This window comes from Rhamphochromis sp. 'chilingali', assembly GCF_963969265.1.
Source record: "Rhamphochromis sp. 'chilingali' genome assembly, chromosome: 10".
NCBI lineage: Eukaryota > Metazoa > Chordata > Actinopteri > Cichliformes > Cichlidae > Rhamphochromis > Rhamphochromis sp. 'chilingali'.
This window is the reverse complement of record NC_137937.1, coordinates 37,372,283-37,385,603: the sequence shown is the minus strand read 5'-3', so window position 1 is coordinate 37,385,603 and position 13,321 is coordinate 37,372,283. Positions and strand designations below refer to the sequence as shown.

The 13,321-nt window shown below is 44.2% G+C and overlaps 1 protein-coding gene across 1 annotated transcript in view; it reads left to right on the top strand.

Annotated features, from left to right (window-relative positions):
* adamts3 (ADAM metallopeptidase with thrombospondin type 1 motif, 3) overlaps positions 1-13,321 on the top strand; it is a 149,907-nt gene that overhangs the window by 50,325 nt on the left and 86,261 nt on the right. Inside the window, exon 5 of the mRNA XM_080892892.1 lies at positions 10,399-10,592. Coding sequence (XP_080749018.1) covers positions 10,399-10,592 — 194 coding nt within the window. The remainder of the gene's footprint in view (positions 1-10,398; positions 10,593-13,321) is intronic.

Sequence of the window (13,321 nt, the reverse complement as noted above, 5' to 3'; positions counted from 1 at the left end):
AAATTACCTGGAGTTATATGGAGTTTCATGTTATCGGTTTTGCACGCACACCCCCTGTGGAGATGTCTCTAATAAAATGTCCCATTTGTCCTGCCAAAGTGACCTGACTTCAAAGATGTTTGCTTTGGTGACAAACATTGACTTTGATCTTAAATCTTCTATCCTCTGTTTAAATTTCCTATTAGGACCTATTATGTGGAGGTTATTGTGATGCAGGACTGCTCTGGAGGTAATCTGATGTGTTGTTGATTAAAAAAATATACTGCAGGAAATTTGATGGGAGTACCTATCAGCTGCTGTGCCTCCAATCTGAGAGCATGCCTTGCCTTTCACTTTTGATTAGATGCTGCTTCTTATCTTGTCTCTTTGCATCTGCACTCTCTGTGACAGTCTGACTTTTCAGTAGCAGCAGATGTGGACCCGCGTACTCCTGAAGGTCCACGTGGCTGACAGACCTTTTTTCTGTCAGGTTAGGCTTCATTTTATGGCTTAACGGGTGGCAAATTTCAGAGCTGTTACACAGTCCAAACCACAAATCAAGGAAATCACTCTTCCCTAATCCACTTGTTGTGTCATTCAACATTTGCCCTCCTGGCATGTCTCCCAGCTGGGCTGCATCACAGGCTAACAAGTTTTCAGCTCAGCTCAGTTGAAGCATTAGCGGCTATTCTGGCTAGTTTAGACACTGGATGGGCTGTTTGCATTATTTAAAGAAGTATTATTACCAAATATTTCTGGTTTTGTAGCATTCAGCTTCCTTTGAGCTGTTAAGAGCGAAAAAGAGTTAAATGCTCTGATATCTGAATAATACACCTGCCAAAACCATAAGCTGTTTTGAGACTTTAAAAGAGCAAAGCACCTTTTTACACCTTTTACAGGAGTGTTATAAACAGAGGGCGGTGTTTTAGGATGGCTACTGTCATTTTGAAAATCTTAGCACCACTTGTATTGGGCAGGGCTAACCCGTCCACTATGACGGGGTGACCCCGCGGTATCATCGTGCACAACAGGGGACGCTTTCATTGTCGCTCGGTTTTTGAAGTCTTGCCCTGAAACATTTATCAGTGGACTGGACTTTTGACTCCTTCATATAGCAGGTTATTTATTAAACTATAACGCTCACTGTCTGCTAAAATTGTACTTTAGTCTACTTGTATGTAAAATATCAGCATGAAATGTGTCTCTATTTAAATACAAGTATAACCCGTACACGACAGCCAAGTCCTCTATGCATCGTCTGATCTAAGCATCGGGGTTTCTAACAACCTTTCTTCAGGGAATGTTGGTGCTTTGTTCTTGCAACGAAAGGCTCAAAGTTAGTTTCCTTAGGCAAAGCAGCCAAGACCCAGAAATCATTAGTCTAGTTATTCCTTAATATACGGCTCAGCGGGAGCAGAAGTGTTTGCTTCAACTTTATGCCTGAGACTCCCCATGAGCCTGTTAATAATGATTCAAAAGCTTCAGGTGGGCCACAGAGAATGCACACGCCCCCTTTTTAAAAGTCCCCATCACACATCGGCGCAGAACCACAAAGCTGCGTGGCGTCTCCATCACGGGAAATGCTTCGGCCAGCATCTTTTCTCCTGTTGCGGTGCGCTGCTGGTAATTAGGCTGCTGTTGTTGCTGCTGTCACCGCTTATTTTCAGCTCTATTGTAGAAGAGAGAGGGCCAAAACAATATTGCCTCAGTCATAAAGCCCGGTGTAATTATGCCAGCTTTTATGTACCCCGGGGAGCCAAAAATCCCCTGACATGACAAGAGGTAAATTGGCAGCAGTAAATTGGAGCAGAGGTGGGCGGGACATTGCTGTTAGTGGTGACATGAAATTGTCATTCTTGAGGTAGCGTGTCGGTTTTCGGCCTTTTGTTCACTCACCCTGAAAGGTTCACATTAGAATAGAAAAGGATAGAATAGAAGAGCCCTTTGTTGTCATTGTACATGCACAGAATTATGGGTGCTGCACACCGACTGTGCACGAGTAAAATATAAATAGTAAGACAGAAGGAATAAATAAAAAAGAGGAAAAGTATATGCAGTCAACAGGAATACAAAGTAGAGAAAGGTGCACATTCGAGAACAAAGGGCATGGAAGCAGTGCAAAGGACTCGGTCTGAGTGTAGAGTCCGTGTGCGAGTGGCCTGAGCAGTGAGGGTCACTCAGACCATGGCTCAGATTGGTGTGGTGGGTGGGCAGGGGTGGAGTTTGGGGGCATAGTGTTTGTTAACAGCCCAAGGGGAGGAAGCTGTCGGTGAGTCTGGAGGTGTGGGACCTGATTGACTTGAGGTGCCGACCAGAGGGAAGCGTTTCAAACACGTGATGGGCGGGGTCCGAGGGGTCACCTGTGGTGGAATTGCAGCTGCTGCTGGGCCTTCTTTACCCGTGTGATGGTGTTGTAGGTCCTGGTGTGATCAGTGCAGATGTGGGTGCTCAAGAACCTGAAGTTTAAGTCAGATTCCTCCTGCTCTCTGTTAATAACCCCGCTCTCTGCCTCCTGAAGTCCATTAAGAGTTCTTTTCAGCTTTAAGTTATATTCTGAGCAGCAGTGGGACAAGTTCTCTACACTGTCTCATTCCCATCAGAGATGAGCCCATGCTGTTGGTTGGGTGGGTTTGTGTGCACTCACAGGTGTACAGGGCTTCCATGGGGGGGGGCTAACTGAATCCTAAATTGTCAGCTCCATAAATTGTACAATAATGAATCACAAACAGTATTTATGAGCCCATAAAATGAGAAATGAACCAAAAAAGGTTGATTAGACTTTTTCAGATATGAAACAGGACCTGCTGTGTCAGTGTGACAGTGACGGCATTATCATTCAGGCATTCACACAACCCTGTAACACTGATGGAACTGCAGTCTTCTGCTGCCAGTGGGTATTGTGCAGGAGATTTAACAACACTGACAGTACATACGGTGAATAATGCATGAGGTTATGTATTTATTTTTTTAACCTTGGCAGCTATTTTCTTGGGGCTGCATCGATATTTAGAGATGTGTCATCCTTTATGTTACAGGTACAAATCCATGCACAAAAAATAACTAAATAAAAAATCAGGAAACGGATCAACTCTTATGAAATGTAAAGCTCAGCTGTCAGATATGAACATGAAGCCGTTTGTTATTAGCCCTCAGTGCTGCGTGGCCCCTTATCAGGGAGCTTTTAATCTGTCGTCTGTGAGGCGTCCTGATCGATCCAATCTCTCAAACTTTTCAAGATGTATCCGATTCAGTTCACTTTGTCATAATTCACCATATCTCAATGTTTTATAGACAGGAAGTTTTAGAGGAAAGTGAGAGAAAATCCACATTTCACAGCATGAAAAATATTAAATTACTTTGAAGAGTTGTGTGTGTTTCTTTTGTGCTGCTCTCTGATATTTCTGCTGAACTAAAAAGCTTTCATTGTCAGACCTTGTGAAACATAACTGTTGTATATATAAAGGAGCAGCTGTGATGCTTCTGTGAGATTAGTTTGGGCAGAGCGGGACCATGAGACGGCGACTAACATCAGACGCCTCGTTTTCTTTTTGTGTTGTTGCGGTTTTTCCAAACATTTGTTTAAAAAAGTAAAGACACTTGATATGAGACACGTGTCAGCGTGACCTCAGAGTTACTCGGGTGACACAGTAACTGTGACTGCGTCCTTGTCGTGAGAACAAACTCTCACTGCCTCCACACACTCGGTTTTTAACTTTTGATCTTTTATTCATTCGACAAACACGACGCACAACAGACAAAGTTATAGATGAATTTGATCGTTTTGGATTATTGTCATTTTCTCCTTTTTCATTTGCCAGTGGGACTTGTTACATGTCACGTATCAAACGACTTGGTGTGTTTCATAGAGGAGAGTTTGGTTTATGTGGTCAGTGACCAGAAAAACCCGAACACCAGATCACTGCCATGTCAGGCGATGCAGAGTGTGGCTCCTTATCACTGAAGTGATTACCACAGGAGTCCGGTAGCTGACCGAGCATGTCATGATCCTGGAGGAAACGCAGCGTTGCCCATTGACGGATTAACTTTTCTTTGATGTTATAGTTTCTTTGTAACAACATTTTTTCCCCACATTTTGAATGTGTAAGCTGACCCAGTGTACATCCACCTCAGCCCATTGAGCCCTTTTGGACGTGGAGTTAATTCAAGTCTGCGTACGTAACTAAAAAGCAATTACCCACCGATTACATAGCTACATATTTTTGGCTCCGCGATTATCTTTTGTTTCCTTAATCCAAGGTTTTTAACTCTTAGCGGTAAACGGCCGTTGGGGGATTGTTGCCACCCTGCTGGGTGAGCAACTTAAGAATGAGGCAACACAGAGGTCAGGCTTTCTGATATCTTGTGAACACAATAAATGGAGAAAAACGTGACCGCGGATTTAGAAATAGATACCATGGGTGCATCTACTAACTAGGAGGTACTGAATCCAGGAAAATTGATTAGTCTGCTCCAACTACCGTGCTGAATTTGATGTCAAATTCAAGCTCAACTGGACAGAACGTTGCTGCTAAGCCTTTTTGCAAATTTCAGTAAGAAAAGTGCAGCAGACAGCCATAAAAACAAAATCCACTCAGTCAGGCTTTTAGCAAACAGCCCACGCTGGCGCTGCCCTCCTCTTCTCTCCCAGCCTTAGTACTCCTGATGAGCTGAGTGGAGACTGCTGAGCTCCTGCACACACTTCACAAGGTGGAAGGACAATACCTGGAGGACAGGAGAGAGATGACCACAGACTTTTGACTATTTATAGACTGATCATATTCAGAGCTGAAATAAACGTCATCTCCCTTCTTTCTCAAAGTGACGTTTCTAATGTGGAGACTACAGTAAGATCAGAGGAACCTAAAACTAGCATCTTGTTGTGAGTGTTGCATGTAGCTCACACAGATTTAAGTATTTAAAGCACAAATATGCCATAAACCTTTATTTTCTATAACCGCCTCACAGTCTTACTCTGGTTGGGGCCAGAATCGCTCTTTTACTATTGAAGTTCATAACCGCGGGATATGAAATAAATTATTGTGATTGGTCGTTACGGTCTGACTCACATGTCCCTTTCCTGCTGTCTGGTGACATCTCCCATGTGGAGATGTGGTTTGTCCTCTTTGCTTTCCTTCTCTGTCATCTTGTGCTTTAGAACAGCAGCGGTCAGGGTGGCGCTCTCCTGTCACCTCTAATCCCAACTTTTTCACAGTGTGTGAAATCAGAGTTTAAGCTCTTATCTGTGCGAATGAGGGCACGGGGTATGGAAATGGAGCTCTAACTGCTGCTATTTCAGTTTATGCAAATGGATGCTTCCAGTCCATTTGCATAAAGGAAAATGACAGAGATGATCTAGTGGCTCTGACTCAGGAGTCTGACATCGCTCTTGACTTTAACCTGGAATAACCTTTCTGACTTGTGTGCAAGCAAGCCTTCTTTTCCAATCACTGAAATTCCACTCATTCCCACTCAGAATCTAGTGACTTCATTTCCAGCTGCACTTCCAAAGAAAATGTAGAAAACCAAACTCCCGTACTTGTTCCTGATCTGTTTGTCCCGCCGTATTTCACGTCTAGTTTTGGCTCACGAGACAAATCACTTTGAACTTATGCAAATTCCTGCCCCGATCTCGATAAGAGTTTCTGTACCGTTTTGCACACCTGGTGGAGTACATCCTGCCCAATCCCCCGTCTCTGCTGCAGAAACAGATAAAAGGATTACGAGCCATATTTTAATTCGCATTCCTGCCTATTGTTGCTGTAAAACCTCGGAGCTCGTGGATATTTTCCTCTAAATGAGGGCATTGCATACTTTTCCTGTAGTAACGTTTCCGTGGAGACATGTATCCATCTGCACTGAAAAGGGAAAAGCTTTTTGCGTGCGTATTTGAATGTATAAAAAAAGGATTTTACACAAAGTGTCATTATTGGCTGCGTATCAGTGTCCATCTTACTAATGGGTTTCGTGTGAGTGTCCTTGAAGCGTACAACGTGGATATTAATTCTGTCACAGCAGACAGTAGATTTCCACTTTCAGCTGATGGCGCGATGCCTGTCGCCTACGTCTGTGCCATTTTTAGCCTGCGGCGGCTCTGGCCGGCCTCATTGCCACCTTGCCGCACATTGCCATGTGTGGGCAGACGCTGACCCAGGGCCCCCGTCTCCTGGGCTGCTGCTGTTGCATGGTGGGGCTCCCACGGGACTGGGCTGTGGCCCGTGGTGGGGCGAGGCAGAGGAGGGCGGTGGGGTGCTCGCCACTGACTCAAGCACACTGGCAGTCTTAAGGAGCGCTGCTGAGGGGAAGTCCTGTGCGTTTGAAGTAGGGACCTCAGAGAGCCTGTTTACTCAGGCAGGGGAGGGGGGGGAGCTGGCCTGCTGCACAAGAATGCCTGTGTCATGACGGGAGCGGCGGAGAGGAGGAATGCGCTCCACAATCCCAACACTGTAGAAGCCGGGCCACGGCTGAGGTGGCAGCCATTTCTTCCTATTTATTTTAGCTCCCTCTCCACTCAATCACCGGCCCTGTCTGTGGTCCACAGCATCCCTGGAAAAATGAAAAATGGCCTGTGCTTTTATTTATGGCTTCAGATTTACCCGTATTTGCCAGCAGAGTATCTTCACCCAGTGTGGATGAAATCTAAAACTGTGAACTACTTTACTTCAGTCATTCGTTTATTCAGGGAAAATTCAGAGAGCAGGCGTGCTCGGCCCTGCTGTCCTTCAGACGCAGTTCAGCTTTTCACTCTTAATATGTTCTTGGTGGTTTGCAGGAGTTGCTCTTTATATTCCATGTCTTTGGCCAGGTGAGGGGTCCGCTCTGGCTGAAAATGTCTTCATCTTCTGTAACGCTGCTCTGCCATTCATCCGTGCTGCACAGGATTGCTGTATATGTGTGACGAGGTTATTTCCAGTGCCATCAGTTTTAGCCGAAGTCACAGGTTTCTACAGCACGATTTGTTTTGACTCACCTCGCTGCCAAACTTTGTAACACGGCCTGATGAGAGCTTACCGAAACGTCTTCAGTATACGAGCTTCTTGTGAGTCTGTGGCACCTTTGTTTGCCTACTCTGGTTTGTTTGTAAATGGGCTGCATGAACCAACGTGAACCCAATTTTTAGCTCCAGGCCTGTGCTGTCTTGCTGACAGACATTTGTATTTATTGCTGAATGGACAATGACCTTTCTTGCTTTCAGTTTATTTTTTCGCTCTGAGGATTCATTGGCCTTGTACAAATTGCAGAAGAAGCCAAGGCGTGCCTCACGCTCTCACTCAGTTTGGTTTGAAATAGTGTTCTCCTGTTGCACTGAGCTGTGAAATGAACCAAATACATGCTGCACGGCGAGGAGGTTCGAACACACGGCCGGCTAAAGCCTTTCTGTGTGGAGCTTGCATGTTCTCCCCGTGTCTGTGGGTTCTCTCCAGGTCTTCAGCTTCCACCCAAAGACATGCATGCTGGGTTAACTGATAGAGGCGGGATCACCAAACACCCCACAATATGATATTACCACAATCTTTCACTGATGATACCATAGTACATTTTTCAGTATACTGCATATTGCATTAACATATACCGCAAATATGGTCCTCAAAGTTCAGCTTTGTCATTACATGCATGCTGTTTATGATAATACAGCAATTAACCGTAATAAGTAGTTGAAAATTGTGTATTTGTTGCCGTCTGCATAGACAGAAATTTTACACATATTACATCTGCGCTCACAACCTTCCTGTTCTATGTGAATATAACCAGAATACAAGCAGCTGGGAGCCAGCTGAGTGGAGTGGAGATAGAAATGACTGACTTTCTCTCTGAGAGTGGTTGTAGTCAGACTGCAGCTGTTTGCAGAAAGGTTGCCTCCTGATAGGAAACTAGGCAACCTGTGCAATCACCTTGTGAGTGTGCAACACCCTGAAAGGTCTGAGCAAAATTTAGTTGGAATCGGTTGCAGAATGTGAAAAAGATTAAACATTTTTTCCCTCCTTTTGACATTTTTCTTTGATAATCTTTAAATGGCTTTGAAGCCTTTATAACTGTTGGATTACATACACCTGTCAGGCTCAACCTCAAAACCTCACATGTGAAGTGAATAACCATCAATAATCTCACTCAGTGCTGAGAAACCTTTCCTCCTGGCTTTAACGTGGATGTAATTTAACACACACGGCCACTTGAACATTGTTTCAGAGCAGACACCCCCCCGGTTTGAAACTCTCACATGTCAGCAGCCTCCTCCAGCAGGTCAGCCTGCCCTCCAAGTTGCAACAAATGCCCTAGAAAGTTTTGAGGAGCCCCCCCACCTCCATCCGATTCTCCTCACGGAGGAGACACCTTGTATTAGTGGACCCAACTGTGCTTTGCCAGAAGCCAGAGAGCAGCCCCTAGACGAGCCGTGTCCATGCCTCGGTGCGTCAGAGCTGTTTTGGTTGTACATCTACACAATATTTGCCAGGTTTTCAAGTTGCCGCCGATTGTTGTGTTGACACCACTGTATAAATGCACTTTAGAGTAGCCAGAGTCTTCTACAAAGAAATCAGCAATGACTCTAAATACTTTTTGTAAATGGGAGTTTTCATTTTTTTACACTATTACAAAGAAAATCTAAAAACAAATTCCTCTTACTGAGAGAGTCACTGTTGGTTAGTTATCAAAAGCTGCAATGGTAACATGTATTATAATTATCATATAACATGTTATAACAAAGTGCAATTCAGCGAGAGGTGACGATGACCGTTAAAACACAGTTTTCTCTGCCTTGACGAAGAGGCGCACCCCGTTCATTCTTATTTTTGATTATATCTGAAACGAACTGCACACGTCAGTACAGAGCTAACAGGATGTAGTCCACTGTGGTTAAACCAAATAAAACACTGGAAGCATAATCACCGCCTTACTGGTAACCACCAGCTCCACTAGAGGAAAACAGTCTCGCTCGGAGACATCCTGATGAGTCATTCAACCTGCAGCTCTGCCCCTCCGGCCATTATAACCAGTCAGTCTGCTCGAAAACAAGAAAGACTTTTTCCTTTTATTATAAGATGATAATTAAATTTGCAACACTTTTAACTATAAAGCAGCAAACTGTGGAGTGAAGAGCAGCCGCTCGATACCCCCTCTGTAGTCCTCGAGGCCCCGATATCTGCACTGCTGCCTGCGGTTTCACAGAGATACCCTTAGCCTCCAGAGTGTGAGTAGTATAAGCAGTATTATGGGAGCTTTAAGTACTGGTGGTCCATTCCATCAAAGTGGGAAGTATTAGCACATTCAGCTAGTTTGAGGAGAGGAGCCTGAAATCTGTCAAGTCAGACAGTTCACCTAATTTTCATATCGGGGGAAGCAGAAACTCGGTTTGAAGTCAAATCTGATTTGAAAGTTATGTAACAACAGAGGAAAGTCTGTGGGTTGTAAAAATGCCTCAAAAGCTACAAGTTCTTTTATCCCGTGTACCAATTAAAGGCAGTGAACCCCATCAGCCTTTGTTGGATTGAAGTGAATTGTGGACTGAATGAACTGAGCTGCTGTCACAGACCTTTTTATCCTTCCACAGATTTGAAGCTTTAACAGTTGCTTTTAGCATCAGTTTACCTGTCAAAGCTCCATAACACAGTCAGCACTGAACAAACAGGGTGAATAACACAAAGGTCGTCTAATACACGAGGGGGTTTCTGGCATTTTGACTAAAACAAAAGTAGTTTTCTATTTCTCGCCTTGTTTTTTCTTTTTGTTTTGCTAAATCAACATTTTTCAGGTAAATAAGGAGCACTGCTGTGTTATCCCCATAGTGCTTGATTTGTTTGACCAAAAGTCCAGAGATGCTGGAATGAAAATGATCTGAAACAGAAGGTCACACAAATCCACTCATTTAAAGTTGGAACCAGAAAATGTACTTTTGCTCCAGTAAATGATTAAAACAGGAAATTATAAACATGTTATTTGCCTTTTCAGCACTTGAATTGAAGTGTTATGAAATCCAGCTGTGGCTGCACACCCGGCTGGAAAATGTCTCCTTTTGAAAACATCTGCTTGGCTTTCTCCGTACGTCGCTGCGCCATCGCCTCATACTGCTCATTAGCTAATCATTAATCAGAAAAAACAACATAAAGCTCCGACTGGATAAACCCTTTTCCAACCATCAAATATGAAACATGTATAATTCAGGCCAGCAGGCACTCGACTTCAGAACAAGCTTTGGCCTCTGCTGACACATTCATATGCAGACAGAACCTGCAGACCTGCAGCTGCACGACTCGCTCGTTAATGTTGATCGAATGCTCGTCTAACACAATGTAATTGTTATGTAATAGCAGATCAGTGAGCGCCTTTACCCAGTTAGCATTTTAAAATGAACGCCCTGCAGCGGCTTTCACAGCTGGAAATGGAAAAAATATTAAAAGTCGTATCTCTCCCGTCTTAATCTTACAGAACCGGAGCTCGATGTTCCCGGGAGCCTCGACTCAGTAACCCGACAGGTGAATGAGACGGTCCGGCGCCGCAGACGGAGGGACGCTGGAGAGGACGACTACAACATCGAAATCCTGCTGGGAGTCGATGACTCAGTGGTCCGATTTCACGGCAAGGAGCATGTGCAGAATTACCTCCTCACACTGATGAACATAGTGAGTCACTACAACTTCATTTTGTTCCTAGTTTGAAAACTGTTGTGTATTAAACCCGACTTGTGTTTTGAATGTAACAGAACAGGGATTTTATGTAAGCACAGCATGCATTAGGGATGCCACTGGGCAGCTCGGTGGTGCAGTGGGAACCCGACTCGCTTCTTGCTCTGCTGGTCCAAACCTCTGCTGGGGCCTTCCTCTGGAGTTTACCTTACCTTTGTGGGTTTCCTCCAGGTGCTCCGGCTTCCTCCCACAATCCAAAGGGATTCTGGGTTAATTGGTGATTTTAAATTGGCACTGGATGTGCTTAAAGCACACAGAATAAAGGGTTGTGTGAATGCACTGTACTGACACGTAAATGTAAATGATGATGATGATGATGCAGATTAACCTTTATAAAAGGCAAATATGGTGCTGGGAATCAGAGTGTCTGCTTGTAGGAGCAGCACAGTGGATCAGCGACTGGCGCCTGACAGCAAAAAGGTGGACTGTGTCAGCTGAGCTGGGCTTCAGCATCCTGGGACCCTAAAGCTGGATAGAGTCAGATTCCTTTTTTACTTTATTTTAGTGTTTTTTTCTGTGATCTCTGTGATCATTGACGTGTTTCTTCCCTTGAGTCAGCCATGTTTAAACTAGGAAGGAAGAAGCCTCCAAATAATAAACACTATTAAGTCTCTTTGTCTCCCAAAGCAGTCGTTAACTGTATCTTCGTTTCAAGGTGTAAATGAGACTCATTCAAAGTGCATTTCTAGTTATCCACACTTTTCAGTTTTGTTGTTTGAGAGCTGGTGTTGTCTCTCTGTTGCTGAGGTTACAGTACCCTCTAATCTACACTTCCTATCACATATTGTATGGAACTGGTCTTGATATGAATAAGTGAGTCATTGGTGTCACAGCAGCCCACTCCTGTGGGTTCTCTGCTGTGGATCAGTGTTATATTGTCTGAATCAGAAAGAAATGGAGCCCGCAAGCAGCTGTTGGGATGCCAAGAGCATCTGTTCCCTCCGGTGTGTATTCACACTGTTGTCCACACACAGGGTGCTAATTGTGCCTCCGTGGGAATTATTACAGCCATTCACGTATGATCCCTAGCAGGGATTTCTCTGCCCTCCGTGTGCGTTAGGCAGTTAGCTCAGACTGTCGTTAGTCTCTGGAGGCAGATTAGATGCCGTGTTCGCTCATCACGTCCTCACAGATGTCACAGATACACCTCGCTTGCGTTGTGAGAGATTGGCACATGTGCCATTATTGCCTGGCAGAAAGGTGAAGTGTTCCTTTAATGAGAGGTTTCAATGCAGATGGAAGAGGCGGAGCATTTTTGCCGCCGCGTTGTCGCGCTCTCCGTGGAGTGTCGTCACTCAGGTTTCTGCCGTCGCTGCTCCTCGGCACCAAATCAGCAGCTGATCAAAGCTTTCTGAAGCGATGGGCCGCGGATGATCGCGTACCACCAAATTCTGATAGACATCGGTTTTTGTGTCGTCGCTGACATGTTGTGGGCGGAACAATTTCACTTGAACATGAAAGGATTTTAAAGAAATCAAAGCAACGAACACGTCGGTGCATCAGCGGGAGATATATGGTCCAGTCCAGAAGTGCTGATTGCTTAATGTTGTTTACACACATGTTGTTTCTCTGCTTGTGTTTTCATTTCGTGTGAGAGTTTGTAAAAAGGCAGGATTGCCTCTCGTTTCCTCACCGGCTTCATTATTTACAGCGCTGTATTAACATTATCTCATTATTTGTAGCGCTGCATTCAAATTACAAGCCTCTCAGATGCTGCTGATGTTCCCCATAATGGACCCATCCTGCGTTTGGACATGAAAGCAGTTTGTCTGCCAGCTTTATTTAAACGAGGTCCTTTCTGGTTCGAACGCTCCAGCCTGGACTGACTGGAAGGATTGCAGCAGTTTGTTTGTCAGTGACAGCCAATCAGGGCCCATCAGTCACTGGTACTGATGTTTCCTCTAGTCTGGATGTGGTTCACTCTGAGAAAATGCATATTTTTAGTTCAGACTAAAGAAAAACAGATCAAAAATTGATCTCGTCCTATAATATTCATGAAAGTAGGTCAAATATTTAGTTTTATGAGTGTCACATATGGTCCTATTGATATTTTATGTCATCATTTTTAGTTTAGCTTATTTTACTGTTGCTACATTTAATTTGTCACTTGTTGACATTCATATTTGCACATTTGCTGATATTCAGGTTTTTTCATCAGCAGCAGCACTGATCATTTTTGATTCCATATCTTCTAAATGAAATCTCATAGTGCTCATGTATAAATCTTTGTGGTGAAGCACTTTCAAAACATGCACTACAGCCTTTTAAATTTTAAAGAACAGGTGAAAATCTCCTCCTCAGTAGATCTTCACCGAGTTCCTTGGACTTTACCTCTGTCCACTAGAAAGGAAGAGAAAAGTCTGTTCCTTGTAGCCTTCAGCACCACTTACAATAAGATTTAAGTGAGCGTGTGTGTGGAGCCATGACACTCATGCCCATGATGAGCAGAACTGTACATCTCATGATTTTTAGCTATCAGTGCAGTTTACCATGTATAGATGTGTCACGGCGAGTGAGATGAGCCGTGTGGAAAATAAAGGAGGATCCAAACGCAGGCACTTGTATGGGTGTGAGGGTGGTTTATTAAACACAAAAAGGAAATGGACAAACGGCGAACGGAGCAATGACTAAACTAAACTGGGAACAAACTAACTATAGAACACGAA